Genomic DNA, 18,363 nt, shown 5'->3' on the forward strand with positions numbered 1-18,363 from the left:
ACTCAGTGCAAACATATCAGCATTGAATCGTAAGCCGAGTGCCACAGCACCTAACACTGGACACTGTGATACTTTTAAAACACCGGCCTTGAACAGTATGCCCACTACTAATGTAGTGCCCTTAAGCAGCATAATCACTGGGAAATACAACAGCACTGAACAGTAGGCTCACAGTTAAAACACTGGCCTTGAGCAGTATGCCCACCACTAACATACCGACGGCAAGCAGTATTATCACTGGGAAATGCAACAGCACTGAACAGTAAGTAGGCCCACAGTTAAAGCACTGGCCTTGAGCAGTATGCCCACCACTAACATACCGACGGCAAGCTGTATTATACTGGGAAATGCAACAGCACTGAACAGTAAGTAGGCCCACAGTTAAAGCACTGGCCTTGAGCAGTATGCCCACCACTAACATACCGACGGCAAGCAGTATTATACTGGGAAATGCAACAGCACTGAACAGTAAGTAGGCCCACAGTTAAAGCACTGGCCTTGAGCAGTATGCCCACCACTAACATACCGACGGCAAGCAGTATTATACTGGGAAATGCAACAGCACTGAACAGTAAGTAGGCCCACAGTTAAAACACTGGCCTTGAGCAGTATGCCCACCACTAACATACCGACGGCAAGCAGTATTATACTGGGAAATGCAACAGCACTGAACAGTAAGTAGGCCCACAGTTAAAACACTGGCCTTGAGCAGTATGCCCACCACTAACATACCGACGGCAAGCAGTATTATACTGGGAAATGCAACAGCACTGATCAGTAAGTAGGCCCACAGTTAAAGCACTGGCCTTGAGCAGTATGCCCACCACTAACATACCGACGGCAAGCAGTATTATACTGGGAAATGCAACAGCACTGATCAGTAAGTAGGCCCACAGTTAAAGCACTGGCCTTGAGCAGTATGCCCACCACTAACATACCGACGGCAAGCAGTATTATACTGGGAAATGCAACAGCACTGAACAGTACGTAGGCCCACAGTTAAAGCACTGGCCTTGAGCAGTATGCCCACCACTAACATACCGACGGCAAGCAGTATTATCACTGGGAAATGCAACAGCACTGAACAGTAAGTAGGCCCACAGTTAAAGCACTGGCCTTGAGCAGTATGCCCACCACTAACATACCGACGGCAAGCAGTATTATACTGGGAAATGCAACAGCACTGATCAGTAAGTAGGCCCACAGTTAAAACACTGGCCTTGAGCAGTATGCCCACCACTAACATACCAACGGCAAGCAGTATTATACTGGGAAATGCAACAGCACTGATCAGTAAGTAGGCCCACAGTTAAAACACTGGCCTTGAGCAGTATGCCCACCACTAACATACCGACGGCAAGCAGTATTATACTGGGAAATGCAACAGCACTGAACAGTAAGTAGGCCCACAGTTAAAGCACTGGCCTTGAGCAGTATGCCCACCACTAACATACCGACGGCAAGCAGTATTATCACTGGGAAATGCAACAGCACTGAACAGTAAGTAGGCCCACAGTTAAAGCACTGGCCTTGAGCAGTATGCCCCGTGCTACAGAAAACAGAACTGTACAGTATATCCAGTCCTGAAACACTAGGGCTGCATAGTGCGCCCACTGCTAGACTACCCAAGCCTGGCGAGTGTATCCACTCTTAAACAGCACAGCCATTACTGAAGTGCTGCACTCCCGGCCCAGACATGAACCGTGCAGCATGCCCTGGGCTGAAAGTAGCAGTGGTGCATGGCTTGCGCACCTCCCTCTCTGCCTCTCTTCCCCAGGACGTGTTTTCAGGTAGAGATGGGAGGGTCAGGGGCGTTTTAAGGATTTGGGGGGCCCTGGGCCAAATGTATTTAGGGGGCCCCTGTTCGGAACAGCTTTGATTTTACGATCCAGTTTCAGCTCTTTCATGCCCTCTTCGGTCAAATACGAAATGTGTGTACATCCAATACTCGGGGATAATGACATGTGTTTGCAATATTGTAGCACAGCAACACCTCACTGAAATTACTGCAAATATTCTCTGTGACACCCTCCCATTTCTCAAATGTGAGGTCCTGGATTGATCTAAAAGAAGCTTTGTATACGGATGTTGCATGAAACAAACACATTTTGTCTGCAAAATGTCTGTAATAGACTCACACGTTAAAAATAAATGACAGAAAACGCTATTTACAACAATCTGTTTAAAATGATTTAAGGTCATCAAGGTAAAGACTCTGTGCAGAACAGAGCTGGCTCTAGCAGGGGGCCCCTGAAAGGCTGGGGCCCTGGGCCAGAGCCCACTTTGCCCACTGGCACCTCAGCCATGCCAGTCTCCTGAATGAAGCTGCCTCCCTCTAGCACCGAACCGCGCTGGCCTGTGAGGAGACAGCCAGGCAGTTAAAGCGCAGCTTCTGTTTGTGCAACGCACAGTTTTCCTGGGAGGGAAAGAATAACAAACACAGAAGGAGACCGAGAACAAGGGAACTCGTGCTGCGACTAAACAGAGAAGCAGCGTCTCTTCCAGTGCCCGAGGCCAGGGGATGAAGGCCGCATTGTGCCTGTGCGTGAACTCCAGCGTGAGGGGGCGGGGCACCGAGAGGGGCCGAGGGGGGCAAATAACAAACAAGCCCAGTCACACGACGCTTGTTGTGGTGCTCGTAATAAAGGGGGGGGGGGGGGGTGCTAGGGAACGGAAGTCAAGAACACCAGACTCCAGCCACCTGACAGTGACCAGTGATAGCCAAGTCCACATTACCTGACAGTGACCAATGACATCCAGAGGCGCACAGCATCAGACCACCTGACAGCGACCAGTGATAGCCAAGCACGCATCAGACCACTTAGCAGTGACCAGTGATAGCCAGAGGCATGCATCATCTGACTACCTGACAGTGACCAGTGATAGCCGGAGGCGTGCAGCATCAGACTACCTGAAATGACCAGTGATAGCCAAGCACGCATCACCTGACAGTGACCAGTGACAGCCAGAGGCGCACAGCTTCAGACCACCTGACAGCGACCAGTGATAGCCAAGCACGCATCAGACCAACTACCTGAAATGACCAGTGATAGCCAAGCACACTTCACTTGACCACCTCACAGTGACCAGTGACAGCCGGAGGCGCACAGCATTAGACCACCTGACAGTGACCAATGATAGCCAAGCATGCATCACCTGAGTGTGACCAGTGACAGCCGAAGGCGCACAGCATCAGACCACCTGGCAGTCACCAGTGGTAGCCAAGCATGCATCACCTGACAGAGACCGGTGACAGCCGGAGGCGCACAGCATCAGACTACCGGGCAGTGACCAGAGATAGCCAAGCATGCATCACCTGAGTGTAACCAGAGACAGCCGGAAGCGCACAGCATCAGACCACCAAGAAGTGACCAGTGATAGCCAGAGGCATGCATCATCTGACCACCTGACAGTGACCAGTGATAGCCGGAGGTGTGCAGCCTCAGACTACATGAAATAACCAGTGATAGCCAATCACACTTCACTTGACCACCTGACAGTCACCAGTGATAGCTGGAGGAGTGCAGCATCTCACTACCTGGCAGTGACCAGTGATAGCTGAAACGCACATCACCTGACCACTTAACAGTGACCAGTGAAAGCCATAGGCATGCAGCATCTGACTACCTGGCAGAGGCAAGTGATAGCTGAAACACACATCACCTGACCACCTGACAGTCACCAGTGATAGCAGGAGGCATGCAGCATTTGACCATCTGAAATGACCAGTGATAGCCAAAGTACACATCACCTGACCATGTTACAATCACCAGTGATAGCCGGAGGCATGCAGCATCGGACCACATCACAGTGACCAGTCATAAGCAAAGCACACATCACCTGACCACCTGACAGTAACCAGTGATAGCCAGAGGCATGCAGCATCTTACCACCTTATTGTGACCAGTGATAGCCAAGCACACATCACCTGATCACCTGACAGTGACCACTGATAACGGGAGGCATGCAGCATCAGACCACCTAGTAGTGACCAGTGATAGCCGAAACTCACATTACCCTACCACCTAACAGTGACAAGTGACAGCAAGAGACATGCAGCATCAGACCATCTGACGGAAAGAGACATGCAGCATCGGACAGTAACCAGTGACAGCCAAAGCACACATCACCTGACCACCACCCCGTCTGCCTGGGACGACACCTGGTGGCCCCCGACCTCAGAAATCCCCCCACCCCGACGGACCATGCACAAAATCCCTGCATCATACTTGACTCAGCGCTCACAATGAACCGCCAATTCGACTCCGTATCCTCATCATGCTTCAACACCCTCTGCATACTCCCAAAAACTTTTGGATGGATTTCTCCCGAATCCAGAAAAATGGTCACGCACGCCCTCATCAGCAGCATACTGGACTACGGCAACGCTCTCTACGCCGGATTCAACAAGAAACTGCTTCACAAGCTCTAGACCATCCGGAACACAGCAGCCAGATTAGTCCTAGACATACCCCGCCACCACCACATCACCTAAAACCTCTGCGATCTCCACTGGTTCCCCATCGAAAGAAGAATAATCCTTTAGCTCCTCATCCACGCTTACAAGGCCCTCCACAACATCGGACCAGCAGACCTAAACGACGGCCTCTCATTCCATGCACCCAAGAGTCACCTCTGATCAGCCTACCTCTCTCTGGCCACTGTACCACGCATCCACAAGACCAGAATGGGAGGGAAGTCCTTCTCTTACCTCTCAGCCAATGCCTAGAAGGACCTCCCCCTACGGTAATCCCCCACACTGCCTCAGTTCAGGAAAGACCTCAAGACCTGGCTCTTGGTATGACCCCAGCACGCCACGGAGCCACCACCCACCCCCTTTTTTAGCACCTTGAGACCCTTGCGGTTGAGTAGTTGCACTTTACAAAACTCTGTTTGATTGATTGAATGACCTGACAGTCACCAGTGATAGTGGGAAACGTGCAGCATCCGACCCTCTCACAGTGACCAGTGATAGCCAAAGCACACATCATCTGACCACCAGACAGTGACCAGTGACAGCCAGAGGCATGCAGCATCTGACCACCTGTCAGTGACCAGTGATAGTTTCAGGATGCTACCACTGACAATCCCACAGTGACCAGTGATAGTCGGAGGTATGCATCATCTCAGCACCTGAGTGTGATCAGTGATGACAAGAGCATGCTATCTCTGACTCCCTGACTGTAACCAGTGAGAGCCCTGGACATGCAGCGTCTGAACACCTGACAGAGACCAGTGATAGCTGATACTCTCACTGAAACCAGTGATAGGCAGAGCATGCAACCTCTGACCCACCGAAAGTGACCAATTATATCTGGGGCATGAAGCATCTGACCACCTCACAGCTGCAGCATGCGCCCTTTGACCCCATGACAGTGACCAGTGATGCGTGTGGCAACAGCCGCAGCACTTTGCCTCTGACCACCTGCAGTGACCAGTGATATCCGTAGCATTCTGATTCTAGCAAAGAAAGCTAGAGTGTACTGCCACTTACTGCCTGACACTGACCAGCAGTAGCTGGAGCATTCTGCTTCTGACCACCGGACAGTCACCAGTGATATCCACAATATGCTGCCTGTGACACTGACCAGTCATAGCTGGAGCACGCTGCCTCTGAGAGCAGCAGGACTCTACCTCTGACCACTGAATGGGGATCAGTGACTGATGGAGCCTCCTGTCCCTGACAATGAGCAGTGACAGTTGGAGCATGCCGCGTCTCACCAATGGACAGTGACAGCTGTAAATTACCAATGGCAGCGATGCATGCTGACGGTGACATCTGGCAATGACACACGAGACACATTTCATGATGCCTCTGACCACTCAGCAGTGACCAGAGACAGCAGGAGTAAGCTTCTTATGATCACTCTACAATGCTCAACGTGCTGCAGCTATTCACCTGACAGGCGACAATCACCAATGATAGCCAGGGCATGCAACTGCTGATCACCTGGCAGACCAGTACTAGTACTAGTCACAGCACGCTGCTGCTGATCACCTGCCAGACCAGTGCTAGTCACAGCACACTACTGCTGATCACCTGACAGACCAGTGCTAGTCACAGCATGCTATCACTGACCACCTGTCAGACCAGTGCTAGTCACAGAATGCTATCACTGACCACCTGACAGAGACCAGCGCTAGTCACAGCACACTACTGCTGATCACCTGACAGAGACTAGTACTAGTCACAGCACGCTACCGCTGACAACCTGACAAAGAACTGTTAATAGTCAATGCATGCAACTGCTGAACACCCGACAGAGACCAGTGACAGTGCCAGCACGCTGCCGCTGACCACCTGACAGAGACTAGTGCTAGTCACAGCATGCTACGGCTGACCACCTGACAGACCAGTGCTAGTCACAGCACGCTGCCACTGACCACCTGACAAATACCAGTGCTAGTCACAGCACGCTGCTGCTGACCACCTGACAGAGTCCAGTGCTAGTCACAGCACACTGCCACTGACCACCTGACAGAGTCCAGTGCTAGTCACAGCACGCTGCCACTGACCACCTGACAGAGACCAGTGCTAGTCACAGCACGCTGCTGCTGACCACCTTACAGACTCCAGTGCTAGTCACAGCACACTGCCGCTGACCACCTGACAGAGTCCAGTGCTAGTCACAGCATGCTGCTGCTGACCACCTGACAGAGACCAGTGCTAATCAATGCATGCAACCGCTGACCACCTGACAGAGACCAGTGACCATGCCAGCCCGCTGCCGCTGCCCACCTCACACAGACCAGTGCTAGTCACAGCACGCTGCCGCTGACCACCTGACAGTCACCAATGATAGCGGGAAGCGTGCAGCATCCGACCACCTTACTGTGACCATTATAGCCAGAGCATTCTACCGCTGCCAGTGCCCAGTGATAGCCACAGGATGCCGCCTCTGAAAACCCCACAGTGACTACGGTAGCCGGGGACTTGTAGCACCTCCCCACCTGAGTGTGAACAGTGATAGCCAAAGCACACATCATCTGACCACCTGACAGTGACCAGTTACAGCCAGAGGCATGCAGCATCTGACCGCCTGTCAGTGACCAGTGACAGTGCCAGCACGCTGCCGCTGACCACCTGACAGAGACTAGTGCTAGTCACAGCATGCTACGGCTGACCACCTGACAGAGCAGTGCTAGTCACAGCATGCTGCCGCTGACCACCTGACAAAGACCAGTGCTAGTCACAGCACGCTGCCGCTGACCACCTGACAGAGTCCAGTGCTAGTCACAGCACGCTGCCGCTGACCACCTGACAGAGACCAGTGCTAATCAATGCATGCAACCGCTGACCACCTGACAGAGACCAGTGACCGTGCCAACACGCTGCCACTGCCCACCTCACACAGACCAGTGCTAGTCACAGCACACTGCCGCTTACCACCTGACAGAGTCCAGTGACAGTCACAGCAAGCTGACCACCTGACAAAGAACTGTTAATAGTCAATGCATGCAACTGCTGAACACCCGACAGAGACCAGTGACAATGCCAGCACGCTGCCGCTGACCACCTGACAGAGACCAGTGCTAATCAATGCATGCAACCGCTGACCACCTGACAGAGACCAGTGACCGTGCAAGCACGCTGCCGCTGCCCACCTCACACAGACCAGTGCTAGTCATAGAACGCTGCCGCGAACCACATGGCAGAGACCAGTGACAGTCACAGCAAGCTACTGTTGATCACCTGGCAGAGACCAGTGCAAGTCACTGTACGCTACAGCTGACCACCTGGAGGAGACCAGTGCTAGTCACAGCACGCTGCCGCTGACCACCTGACAGAGACCAGTGCTAGTCACAGCACGCTGCCGCTGACCACCTGGCAGAGACCAGTGACAGTCACAGCAAGCTACCGCTAACCACCTGGCAGAGACCTGTGCTAGTCACAGCAAGCTACCACTGATCACCTGACATAGACTAGTGCTAGTCACAGCACGCTACCACTGATCCCTTGACAGAGACAGAAGCAACTACCTTTGACCACCTGACAGAGACCAATGATAGTCACAGCATGCTTCCGCTGACCACCTGGTAGAGTCCAGTGCTAGTCACAGCATGCTGCCGCTGACCACCTGACAGAGACCAGTGCTAATCAATGCATGCAACCGCTGACCACCTGACAGAGACCAGTGACCGTGCCAGCACGCTGCCACTGCCCACCTCACACAGACCAGTGCTAGTCACAGCACACTGCCGCTTACCACCTGACAGAGTCCAGTGACAGTCACAGCAAGCTGACCACCTGACAAAGAACTGTTAATAGTCAATGCATGCAACTGCTGAACACCCGACAGAGACCAGTGACAGTGCCAGCACGCTGCCGCTGACCACCTGACAGAGACCAGTGCTAATCAATGCATGCAACCGCTGACCACCTGACAGAGACCAGTGACCGTGCCAGCACGCTGCCACTGCCCACCTCACACAGACCAGTGCTAGTCATAGCACGCTGCCGCGAACCACATGGCAGAGACCAGTGACAGTCACAGCAAGCTACTGTTGATCACCTGGCAGAGACCAGTGCAAGTCACTGTACGCTACAGCTGACCACCTGGAGGAGACCAGTGCTAGTCACAGCACGCTGCCGCTGACCACCTGGCAGAGACCTGTGCTAGTCACAGCAAGCTACCACTGATCACCTGACATAGACTAGTGCTTTTCACAGCACACTACCACTGATCACTTGACAGAAGCATACTACCTTTGACCACCTGACAGAGACCAATGATAGTCACAGCATGCTTCCGCTGACCACCTGGTAGAGACCGGTGCTAGTCACAGCACGCTGCCGCTGACCACCTGACAGAGACCAATGATAGTCACAGCACGCTTCCGCTGACCACCTGACAGAGACCAGTGCTAGTCAGAGCACGCTACTGCTGACCACCTGACAGAGACCAGTTTATAGTCACAGCATGCTACCCCATACCACCTGACAGAGACTAGTGCTAGTCATAGCAAGCTACCACTGATCCTTTGACAGAAGCATGCAACTGCTGATCACCTGGCAGAGACCAGTGACAGTCACAGCAAGCTACCGCTGATCACCTGACAGAAACTAGTGGTAGTCACAGCATGCTACCGCTGACCACCTGACTGAGACTAGTGCTAGTCACATCACACTACCACTGATCACTTGACAGAAGCATGCTACCACTGACCACCTGACAGAGACAAATGACAGTCACAGCACACTACCGCTGATTACTTGACAGAAGCATGCTACCACTGACCACCTGACAGAGACCAATGATAGTCACAGCATACAACCACTGCTCACCTGACAAAAGCATGCTACCACTGATCACCTGACAAAAGCATGCTACAACTGATCACCTGACAGAGAGAAGTAATAGTCACAACATGGTACTGCTGACCATCAGACAGGCACAAGTGCTAGTCACAGCATGCTACAGCTGATTGCCTGACAGAGACCAGTGATAGTCATAGTACGCTACAGCTGACCACCTGGTGGAGACCAGTGCTAGTCACAGTACGCTGCCGCTGATCACCTGCCAGACCATTGATAGTTACAGCATGCTACCACTGACCACCTGACAGAGACCAGCGCTAGTCACAGCACGCTGCCGCTGACCACCTGACAGAGATCAGTTGATAGTCAATGCATGCAACCGCTGACCACCTGACAGAGACCAGTGACAGTGCCAGCAGGCTGCCGCTGCCCACCTCACACAGACCAGTGCTAGCTACAGCATGCTGCCGTTGACCACCTGGCAGAGACCAGTGATAGTCACAGCAAGCTACCGCTGATCACCTGACAGAGACTAGTGGTAGTCACAGCATGCTACCGCTGAGCACCTGACAGAGACTATTGCTGGTCACAGCACGCTACCATTGATCACTTGACAGAAGCATGCTACCACTGACCACCTGACAGAGACCAATGACAGTCACAGCATGCTACCACTGATCCCCTGACAAAAGCATGCTACCACTGATCACATGACAAAATCATGCTACAGCTAATCATCTGACAGAGACCAGTGATAGTCATAGTACGCCACAGCTGACCACCTGGCGGAGACCAGTGCTAGTCACAGAACGCTTCTGCTGACCACCTGGCAGAGACCAGTGACAGTGCCAGCAGGCTGCCGTTGCCCACCTCACACAGACCAGTGCTAGCTACAGCATGCTGCCGTTGACCACCTATATGAAGTACAATGGTTCTGTCGGGTAAGACCACACAATTACTTTGCTTTACACAAACTTTTAACAGAAAACTAAATATATAGATTGACAAAAAGTAAATTATATTAAGACAGAACACATGAAAAGCAAACAGAAACGCATAAACTTGCGTGGAGTCAGATATGTCGGGTGATAAGATATTCTTTATATATAAATTGCATCATTTATATTCACACCCATATACTTCTTTTTAGCAAAGGAAGGCTGCCAAGAGTGTAAGCATTAAAGTGAATTCGTGAAAAAGTGACATAGTGACATATGTGACACAATTAGTGCGTGATATATACACAGTGAGTAGAAAAAATATATGTACATAGTAAAACAGGCCAGTATAAGGATAGACAATGACAATGTTTCCAAAGATGACTTAAATTCGTTATGAAACAAGGTCTTGGACTGGGCCTCAGTAATGTCGACGTTTCAACCCTATAAAAGCGATCCTAGATCGTCATGCGGGTCTTCATCAGGACTAAAGCTACACAATGGCAACCTAACGGGCAGTCTAGGTTGGCCTTGAGTTGGCACAGTGTGGAAATAATCGCTCATCCAATCGAGTTCTTAAAGGTAAATATCAGGGACTGGCTACAAAGCTCAGCCGGGAGCGAAGTCAGCGTCAATCTGGATATAAAGAGGACTCCTCCTCTGGGCGTCTTAGTTTATGACAGCCATACATCAGCGTCAAACTTGATGTAAAGGGATTTTGTTTAAGTCCTCTGGACAGCGTCTTAATCGAATGGCAACCGGAATGAATAACGGTGAACACGAGAAAGCAGTAATGAATCCTGCCGTAGAACCACTTTTCATGACCACCTGGCAGAGACCAGTGATAGTCACAGCAAGCTACCGCTGATCACCTGACAGAGACTAGTGGTAGTCACAGCACGCTACCGCTGAGCACCTGACAGAGACTATTGCTGGTCACAGCACGCTACCATTGATCACTTGACAGAAGCATGCTACCACTGACCACCTGACAGAGACCAATGACAGTCACAGCATGCTACCACTGATCACCTGACAAAAGCATGCTACCACTGATCACATGACAAAATCATGCTACAGCTAATCATCTGACAGAGACCAGTGATAGTCATAGTACACCACAGCTGACCACCTGGCGGAGACCAGTGCTAGTCACAGAACGCTTCTGCTGACCACCTGGCAGAGACCAGGGACAGTCACAGCATGCTACCACTGATCACCTGACAGAGACTAGTGGTAGTCATAGTATGCTACTGCTGACCACCTGAAAGAGACCAATGATAGTCACAGTATACTACCACTGATCATCTGATAGGGACCAGTGACAGTCACAGCATGCTACCGCTGAACACATGTCAGTGACCAGTGATAGATGGAGCATTCTGGTCTGATGACCTGGTAGTCAATAGTGAAAGCCGGAGAATGCTGGCTTTACAGTAATCCGAGATATCAAGAGTATGCTGAATCTGACCCTTGGATAGTGACCTGTGGTAGCCAGAACATGCTGTGCCTAACAGTAATCTATGATAGAGATGCAGGCTGACTCTGACAATGACCGGTGATAGCCATTTCAGGGTGCCTCTGACCACTCAGCAGTGACCAGTGATAGTGGCGAAACCTTCCTCTGATCACTTGACAGTGAAGGGACACCTGAGTCATGCTGCCTTTGACAGTGACCAATAGTAACTGAACATGTGCCTCTGGTTGTGACCAGTGACACCCAGAGCATGATGCTTCTGACGGTGACCAGTGATAGTCAGAACATGCTGTGTTGACTATAACATTGATAGGTCACGTACCTGGCATGTCACCTTTGGTGGTGGCCAATGACAGCCAGAGCACGCTGCACCGTACATCAAGCGTTGATAGTCGGGTCAGGCTGCTCTTGTCACCTGACATGGACCCACGAGAGAGAATTCATGCTGCCTCCATCCATATGACTCAACCAGCAAAGCGCTTTATACTTTGCTGACAGACAGCTGCTGGCCACTTCTGAGCTTTCACCTTGGCTTAGGTTAATCAGCTCAGAATGATCAAAAACAAGTCGATCACCCATTCGTGTAATTATTAATAATTTGGCACAGGAACAACAAAGTTAGTGAGCGCGAGCAGCTGCTTTTGTCTGTGTCCTATTGCATATAGTGCTATTTTTTCAGCACAAAAGGGATCCTGAGGTAATTTCGGACACAAGGAGGCATTTTGCCTTAAGAACATAGTGCTAAAGGCTAGGAAAACGCTCCTCACATGATTTTGCTGTAAATTGGCGTAATTACGCTACAGCTAATCATGTAAGTTAGGCCCTCTTCTAGTGACATCATGGATTGAGAATAATCAATCTGGACACTGAAAAATGTGAAGACTTCTCTATCCGAGGGCTCTTGAGGTTTTTACTTTCAACTCTAGAGAATCTGGCCTGTATCACGGACTATCTCAAGAGCACCGCCCCTTGCGTGTCTTCAATATTTATTTACAGGGTTCAGTTGCCCATTGACATGCATGCAATTCTATGTTACTCCTTGAGTAGTTGTGGGTCTTAGACTTTAACTAACTAACACCTTTTCAAACAGAGGTGCTGTACAAAAGGACAGCAACTGTACATACAGCAATACAGGCTAAATCTCCCACACTGGATATGATTACGAGTAGACACATAGGGCCTTGTTACGATAATGGTGGGGCCGCCACCGTCAGGCCTCCTGTGGCAGATCCATCACCATCGGACACCACTTGACTGTCCGCCACATTACAATGGGGGCGGATTGCGGGCTGCCGGAGAGACCAACCGCCGCGGATCCGACGGGCTCAACAACTGTATCCCTACAACAGTGGCGGTGACTGCTCAGGCACCGCCGTAGGGATTACAGTGTCTCTTTTTGCTGGCCGTTTCATGTCGGCTAACCCACCATGAAAAGGCAGGCAGAAAGGGACATTAGGGGCCCTTAGTGGGCCCCCATCCCCATTGCTCTCGGCCTTGGCTCATGGTGCCTGCTACATAATACAGGAATGTGCAAAATGTGTATTGGGTGTACTGCGGCGTGTGTTTGCAGGTCGCAGCACACGCCACAATACAAAACATACACATTGCGACTGGCTTGAAGGCAGTTTCATTGTAATCCCTATAGAAGGACCGCAACAGCTAGTCAGGCGGTCCTGTCCCCGATAAGATGGCGGTCTGGCGAAAGTCCGGCCGCCATTATAATCAGGCCCTTCATTCTGATAGTCCTGGTAAAAGCAATCACTGGATGCATTGGGATTATGTGAGACCTGCTGAAACATCCCAGATCTGTTTACTTTCTATCTGAGTGATTGGCTGCTGGAAGCAGCCACAATCTCTGGGTTAAAGACTTGGCCAAAACGATAAGTTGCCTGGAATTATTGATTCCCTGGTAATTCCTCATACCTTAGAGGGGTCAGGGCGCAGCCAGTACCATGCAGGTTTTCCCTTGCACCTAGAGTGACTGGTAACAGTAACTCTAGGAGTGGGGAATTCCAGCCACTGCCCAGTCCTTACTGCTCCCTCTCTTTCACAGAGTGCTGTGATACAGCTGTCTGCGGCTCAGACTGGGTCATTCACTTTAGCTCTACAGGAAGCATGTTTTTTCCAAATCATGCGCTTATGTTCCTCTATTTTTGAGAAGCCGGGGCTTTTTCAGTGCTTCTGGTTGCTGTTATTAGCAACCGTGGTCGGTAGTAGGAGTAACTGCAGGGCGGTGAAGTGGAGAGGGGGAGGGTCAGGGTGGGGGGTAGTAAACTATGGATTATGGAGGTTTACAGGGAAGTTAACATATACATTAATAAAATGAATTTTGTTGCGTGCACTGCATCGCATTTGGGAATGCAGTGCACGCAACGAAATTCATGTGAAACCTGCTTTATCCAGAGATTGGTCCTCGTAGATGGGGGATTGTGAATTCCTGTTCCGATTATCACAAAGTCTTTCATGCGGGGTCACTGCTTTCTTTCTTCAGCCTCTTTAATGCAAACAAAAAATGCGTTGTGCACAGATGCCAAGTTTGCCAGATCCATGCGTGACTAGTTAGGCCAGTCCCATTTTTTTTCTTAGAATGCTGGGACTTGCAGTTCTGGTTTTACACTGTGTAAAATAAGGCTGCAAGTTTCGAATTATAATCAAAAACAGTACTGGCCTAACTAGTTACCCATTGACCTGCCAAGTTTGGCAGCTATGGTTGTGTTGCAAACATGGCGCAGAGTCGATGTTTGCCACACCTCAGAATCACATAAACATCTTCCAGATCGTAGGTTTATTGACTTGCTCCACATAAACACTATTTTCCCTTGCAGAGGGCATTAATAGCTGTTAATGCCCCCCACCGCTGCTATTAATTGCACACTTTCACGGACACTGGTCGGAGCTTAAGGCTTGCAAACTGTTGCAGCAGTAAGTGAATGACAAAGTGAGGTAGAATGGGGGCCTTTTTCTGCTTTATCAATCTAAGTCAAGTGAGAATTCATCATGAGTCACCTTGTATGTACGGCACAAACTAAGCTACAAATAAATAATGGCTGTACAGAGTGGAGATGCACAATTACTTGCAATGGTTTACAACCAGTGGTGTAGCTACGAGGGGGTGAGTGGGCGGGGGGCGGTCTGCCCAGGGCAGCACTGTTTTTGAGGACGGCAGAGGCGAGCAAGTTGTGTCTGGTGACTACCACCACCCCCCAAACCCTGAGAACATGTCATCTGTCGGCCGCCTGACCCCCCCCCCCCGCCTTCCCGGACTGCCCAGTGCCACTGTTTTTGGGGGTGGCAGAGGTGAGCAAGTTGTGTCTGTCGACTACCACCAGCCCCCAACCCCCGAGAACAAGTCATCTGTCGGCCGCCAGACCCCCCATCTCCCAGTCCGCCCAGTATCTGTTTTTGGGGGTGAAAGAGGTGAGCAAATCGTGTCTGTCAACTAGCACCACCCCTTCACCCCCGAGAACAAGTCATCTGTTGACCACCAGACCCCTCCACCCCCCCGGAACAAGTCATCTGTTGGCCACCACCCACCCTCTCTTACCTGCACTGGGCGGCAAACGTATGGTCCACCCCGGGTGGCAGTAGGTCTAGCTATGCCACTGTTTACAACAGAGAGGAGAATGCTGATGGGGTGAGGATTACAGGTCGGATTGAGTTACGGCAATGGTTCCCAAACTTTGCGCTGTGGCTCCCTGGGGAGCCGTCAAACCTAGCCAGGGGAGCCGCACACCAAACATTGTAATGCATTTAATGTTGAAGGGTCTGTTGGCTTCAGTTAAACTAATTAGACCTAAACGCGTGATGTCGATGATTTGTAAGTGACATGTCTAAAGCTGTAAACATAGTGCTTAGTTAATGGCATGCCGAGGGAGATAACCTCCATATTTCACTGGATTCTCACGTTCCAACACTCCCAAAGTAAGCGGAAGATGCCTGATTTATTTTGTTTGACTCGGAAATAGTTTCTTTTTTTTACAAATGCCTTTTACACCAATGTTAGTTATCAGGAAAGTTCAGTTGTCCTGTCTATTAAGTATTGACATTTGTACTTGAATCATAGGTACTTCCAGTACACATTTCTTTCAGTACACACATTTCCAGACAGGCCTGCTCTCTCCTTGAGCACAGGGAAGTAAAACACCGTATACGGCATAATGCCATAATTTGGAAGAAAGAAAGAGCGACATTTAAAAAAATAAAATTTCAGGAATGTATTTGATTGCATTGGTTTGGAGGCAATTTTAGGGAGGAGACAGCAAAAATAAAGCAGTATGTGGTTTAATAAATTGTGAGTCACCCTGCTGAGACAGGTGTGTTGGCACGTATGACATGGGTAGAAATGGAAGTGCACGCTAATATTCTTCAACCACAGAAACACTTTGGCGATGGGGCCTATATGCATAGGGATGTTATCTAGCACTGTAAGTGGGATAAAAAAGTAAAAGAGGGTACTCTAAAAAAAGGCATGGGCAAAGAAGTGTAACTAGGAATATTTTGTTAGATGCCTTAGAATATGAAACACCCTGCATATATGATTATAATACCTTCATCTGCTTCATCCCAATTATTTTCCAGGAGAAAAATGCAAGTACTCCAGAGGTCAGGCTTACATCCACCCCACCCTCCAAAAATAGTAACAGTGGGGAGCCACGGGCAATGGCCAAAGGGTCAAGGGAGCCGCAGGTTGAAAAAGTTTGGGAACCACCTCCATCCAGGTCATTAATGAAAGGGTTTCAGTCCTGGACTTTTGTGCGATAGCCTAATGCATTCTGGGTGCTGTATTCTTGTTTTGCTTACCTATAACTAATTAGAATAATGCACCTGAAGCCAATTATTTGTAGGTGAAAAGTTCGGGAGTGGAGAGAGTGTAATGACCAGGAGCTAGGTGTCACCCTAGGGTGACTGAAAGAGCTGGGTGTGGGTTCGGATGGGTTGGAGTTTTCTTGGCGATCACCCTTAGCTCAAGGGGCATCTTGCGCTATTTGAACTGACAGTATGCACCAGTGAGATTAATTTGTAATAGTAGCACTGTACGTGGCGTAGGAGTGGCAAACAGAATGAAGCGCTATATACAAATAAATCTATTATTATTTGGTGTACAGAGCTCACCCATGACTGTACTGTTTTGAATATAAAACACAGGTTTTCGAATTTACCACAGTCAAATAGCGCCTCCACTCACTATCTGATGAGGGCAGGTTGAGACACCTGGGTGGCCCATAAAACACATCTAAAAAGGGCGGTGGGCAACCCTGAACCTGATATGTTACTCAGACAGGGGTATCCAACGTAGGTCCAAGCTTTCCGAATAGCCTCTTTAGATCAATTTACCTACAAAGACCCCAAATATAAATCATATAGAGTTCGTGGTTATCCTGAATACCTGCCATGGATCTGGCCCCCCCGGACCAGCATTGGACACCCGTAGAGGCTAGCACATCTTATCCCAGATGACCCAGCTAGCCCCTCCCTCCGAATGCCCCCTCCCGCCTAATACCCCCTCCCCCAACCCTCCCGGCACAGAGTAGGCCAGGGATGCTCACCAGCAGATGATGACAGCTGCCACACAGCTCCACGTCACGCAGCACACGCGCTGGCTCTTGGAATCCTCCTCTTCCTCTGGGCTACAGCAGCAAAACCGGATTAAATACACACAGATGAGGATGAGGCTGACGGCGAGGCAGAGGCCAGCGATGCTGGCTAAAAACAGCAGAGCCTGCGGGGGCAAGAGGAGAGGGCACAATTAGCCAGCGACGCTGCGCGCAGGGGTTAGGGCCAAGGTCACGTGAATAGGACGGGAGGGAAGGGACCATGCAGGGTGGGCTGACCCCGGGCGACGCTTTGAGAAGAAAGGACGGTCTGACAGGTCAAGTACAGCAGTTATTCACTTTAGATATTTCATATGCAAAGGGCCTGCCTGGTAGGAGAAGTGCGGTGCTGCACAGTGAACATTTTTTGTTGTAGCAGGGGCATATCTACCATGAGGTGATGTGCACAGCATTATTATTCTAATTTACAAAAATGAGGTGTACAAGGAACAGCACTTTACAGAGAGGTTTTTATAAACACAGGAGAATTTGAAACATCAAACCCTGGACATACAGCAACACTTCTCAGTAGACAGTGTCAGTGTAACCAGACATGAGGCCAAAACACAGAAACCAAGGCTCGATAGCAAGTTCCAGTACACATGTAATAATATAATAATCCACATTTGTAAAGCACGAACAATCACCCGTAATGGTCTCTAGGCGCTGTCGAGAAGTTTAAGCAAGCTATTGCCCAGAGTCACATGGTGCTGGGCTAATCTGCTGCCAGGGATTGAACTGTGATCTCCAGATACAGTCGCCCTGGCCACAGCACCACGCACGAACAATCACCCATAGAAGTCTCTAGGTGCTGGGGTCGTCGAGAAGATTAAGCAAGCTATTGCCCAGAGTCACATGGTGCCGGGCTAATCCGCCGGGGATCGAACTGTGATCCCCAGATTCCGGATACAGTCACCCTGGCCACAGCACCACGTGCGCACAATCACCCATAGAGGTCTCTAGGCGCTGGGGTCGTCGAGAAGATTAAGCAAGCTATTGCCCAGAGTCACATGGTGCCGGGCTAATCCGCCGGGGATCGAACTGTGATCCCCAGATTCCAGATACAGTCGCCCTGGCCGCGGCGCCACACCTCTTCCT

At 50.3% G+C, this 18,363-nt stretch overlaps 1 protein-coding gene across 3 annotated transcripts in view; it reads right to left on the reverse strand.

Moving 5' to 3' along the window:
- TTYH1 (tweety family member 1) overlaps nt 1–18,363 on the reverse strand; it is a 251,606-nt gene that overhangs the window by 162,154 nt on the left and 71,089 nt on the right. For all 3 annotated transcript variants that reach the window (XM_085616351.1, XM_085616349.1, XM_085616350.1), the window contains exon 2: nt 17,221–17,393. In XM_085616351.1, the coding sequence (XP_085472477.1) occupies nt 17,221–17,393 (173 nt within the window). The remainder of the gene's footprint in view (nt 1–17,220; nt 17,394–18,363) is intronic.

The sequence above is a fragment of the Triturus cristatus genome, chromosome 7, assembly GCF_964204655.1.
Source record: "Triturus cristatus chromosome 7, aTriCri1.1, whole genome shotgun sequence".
NCBI classification, from domain to species: domain Eukaryota; kingdom Metazoa; phylum Chordata; class Amphibia; order Caudata; family Salamandridae; genus Triturus; species Triturus cristatus.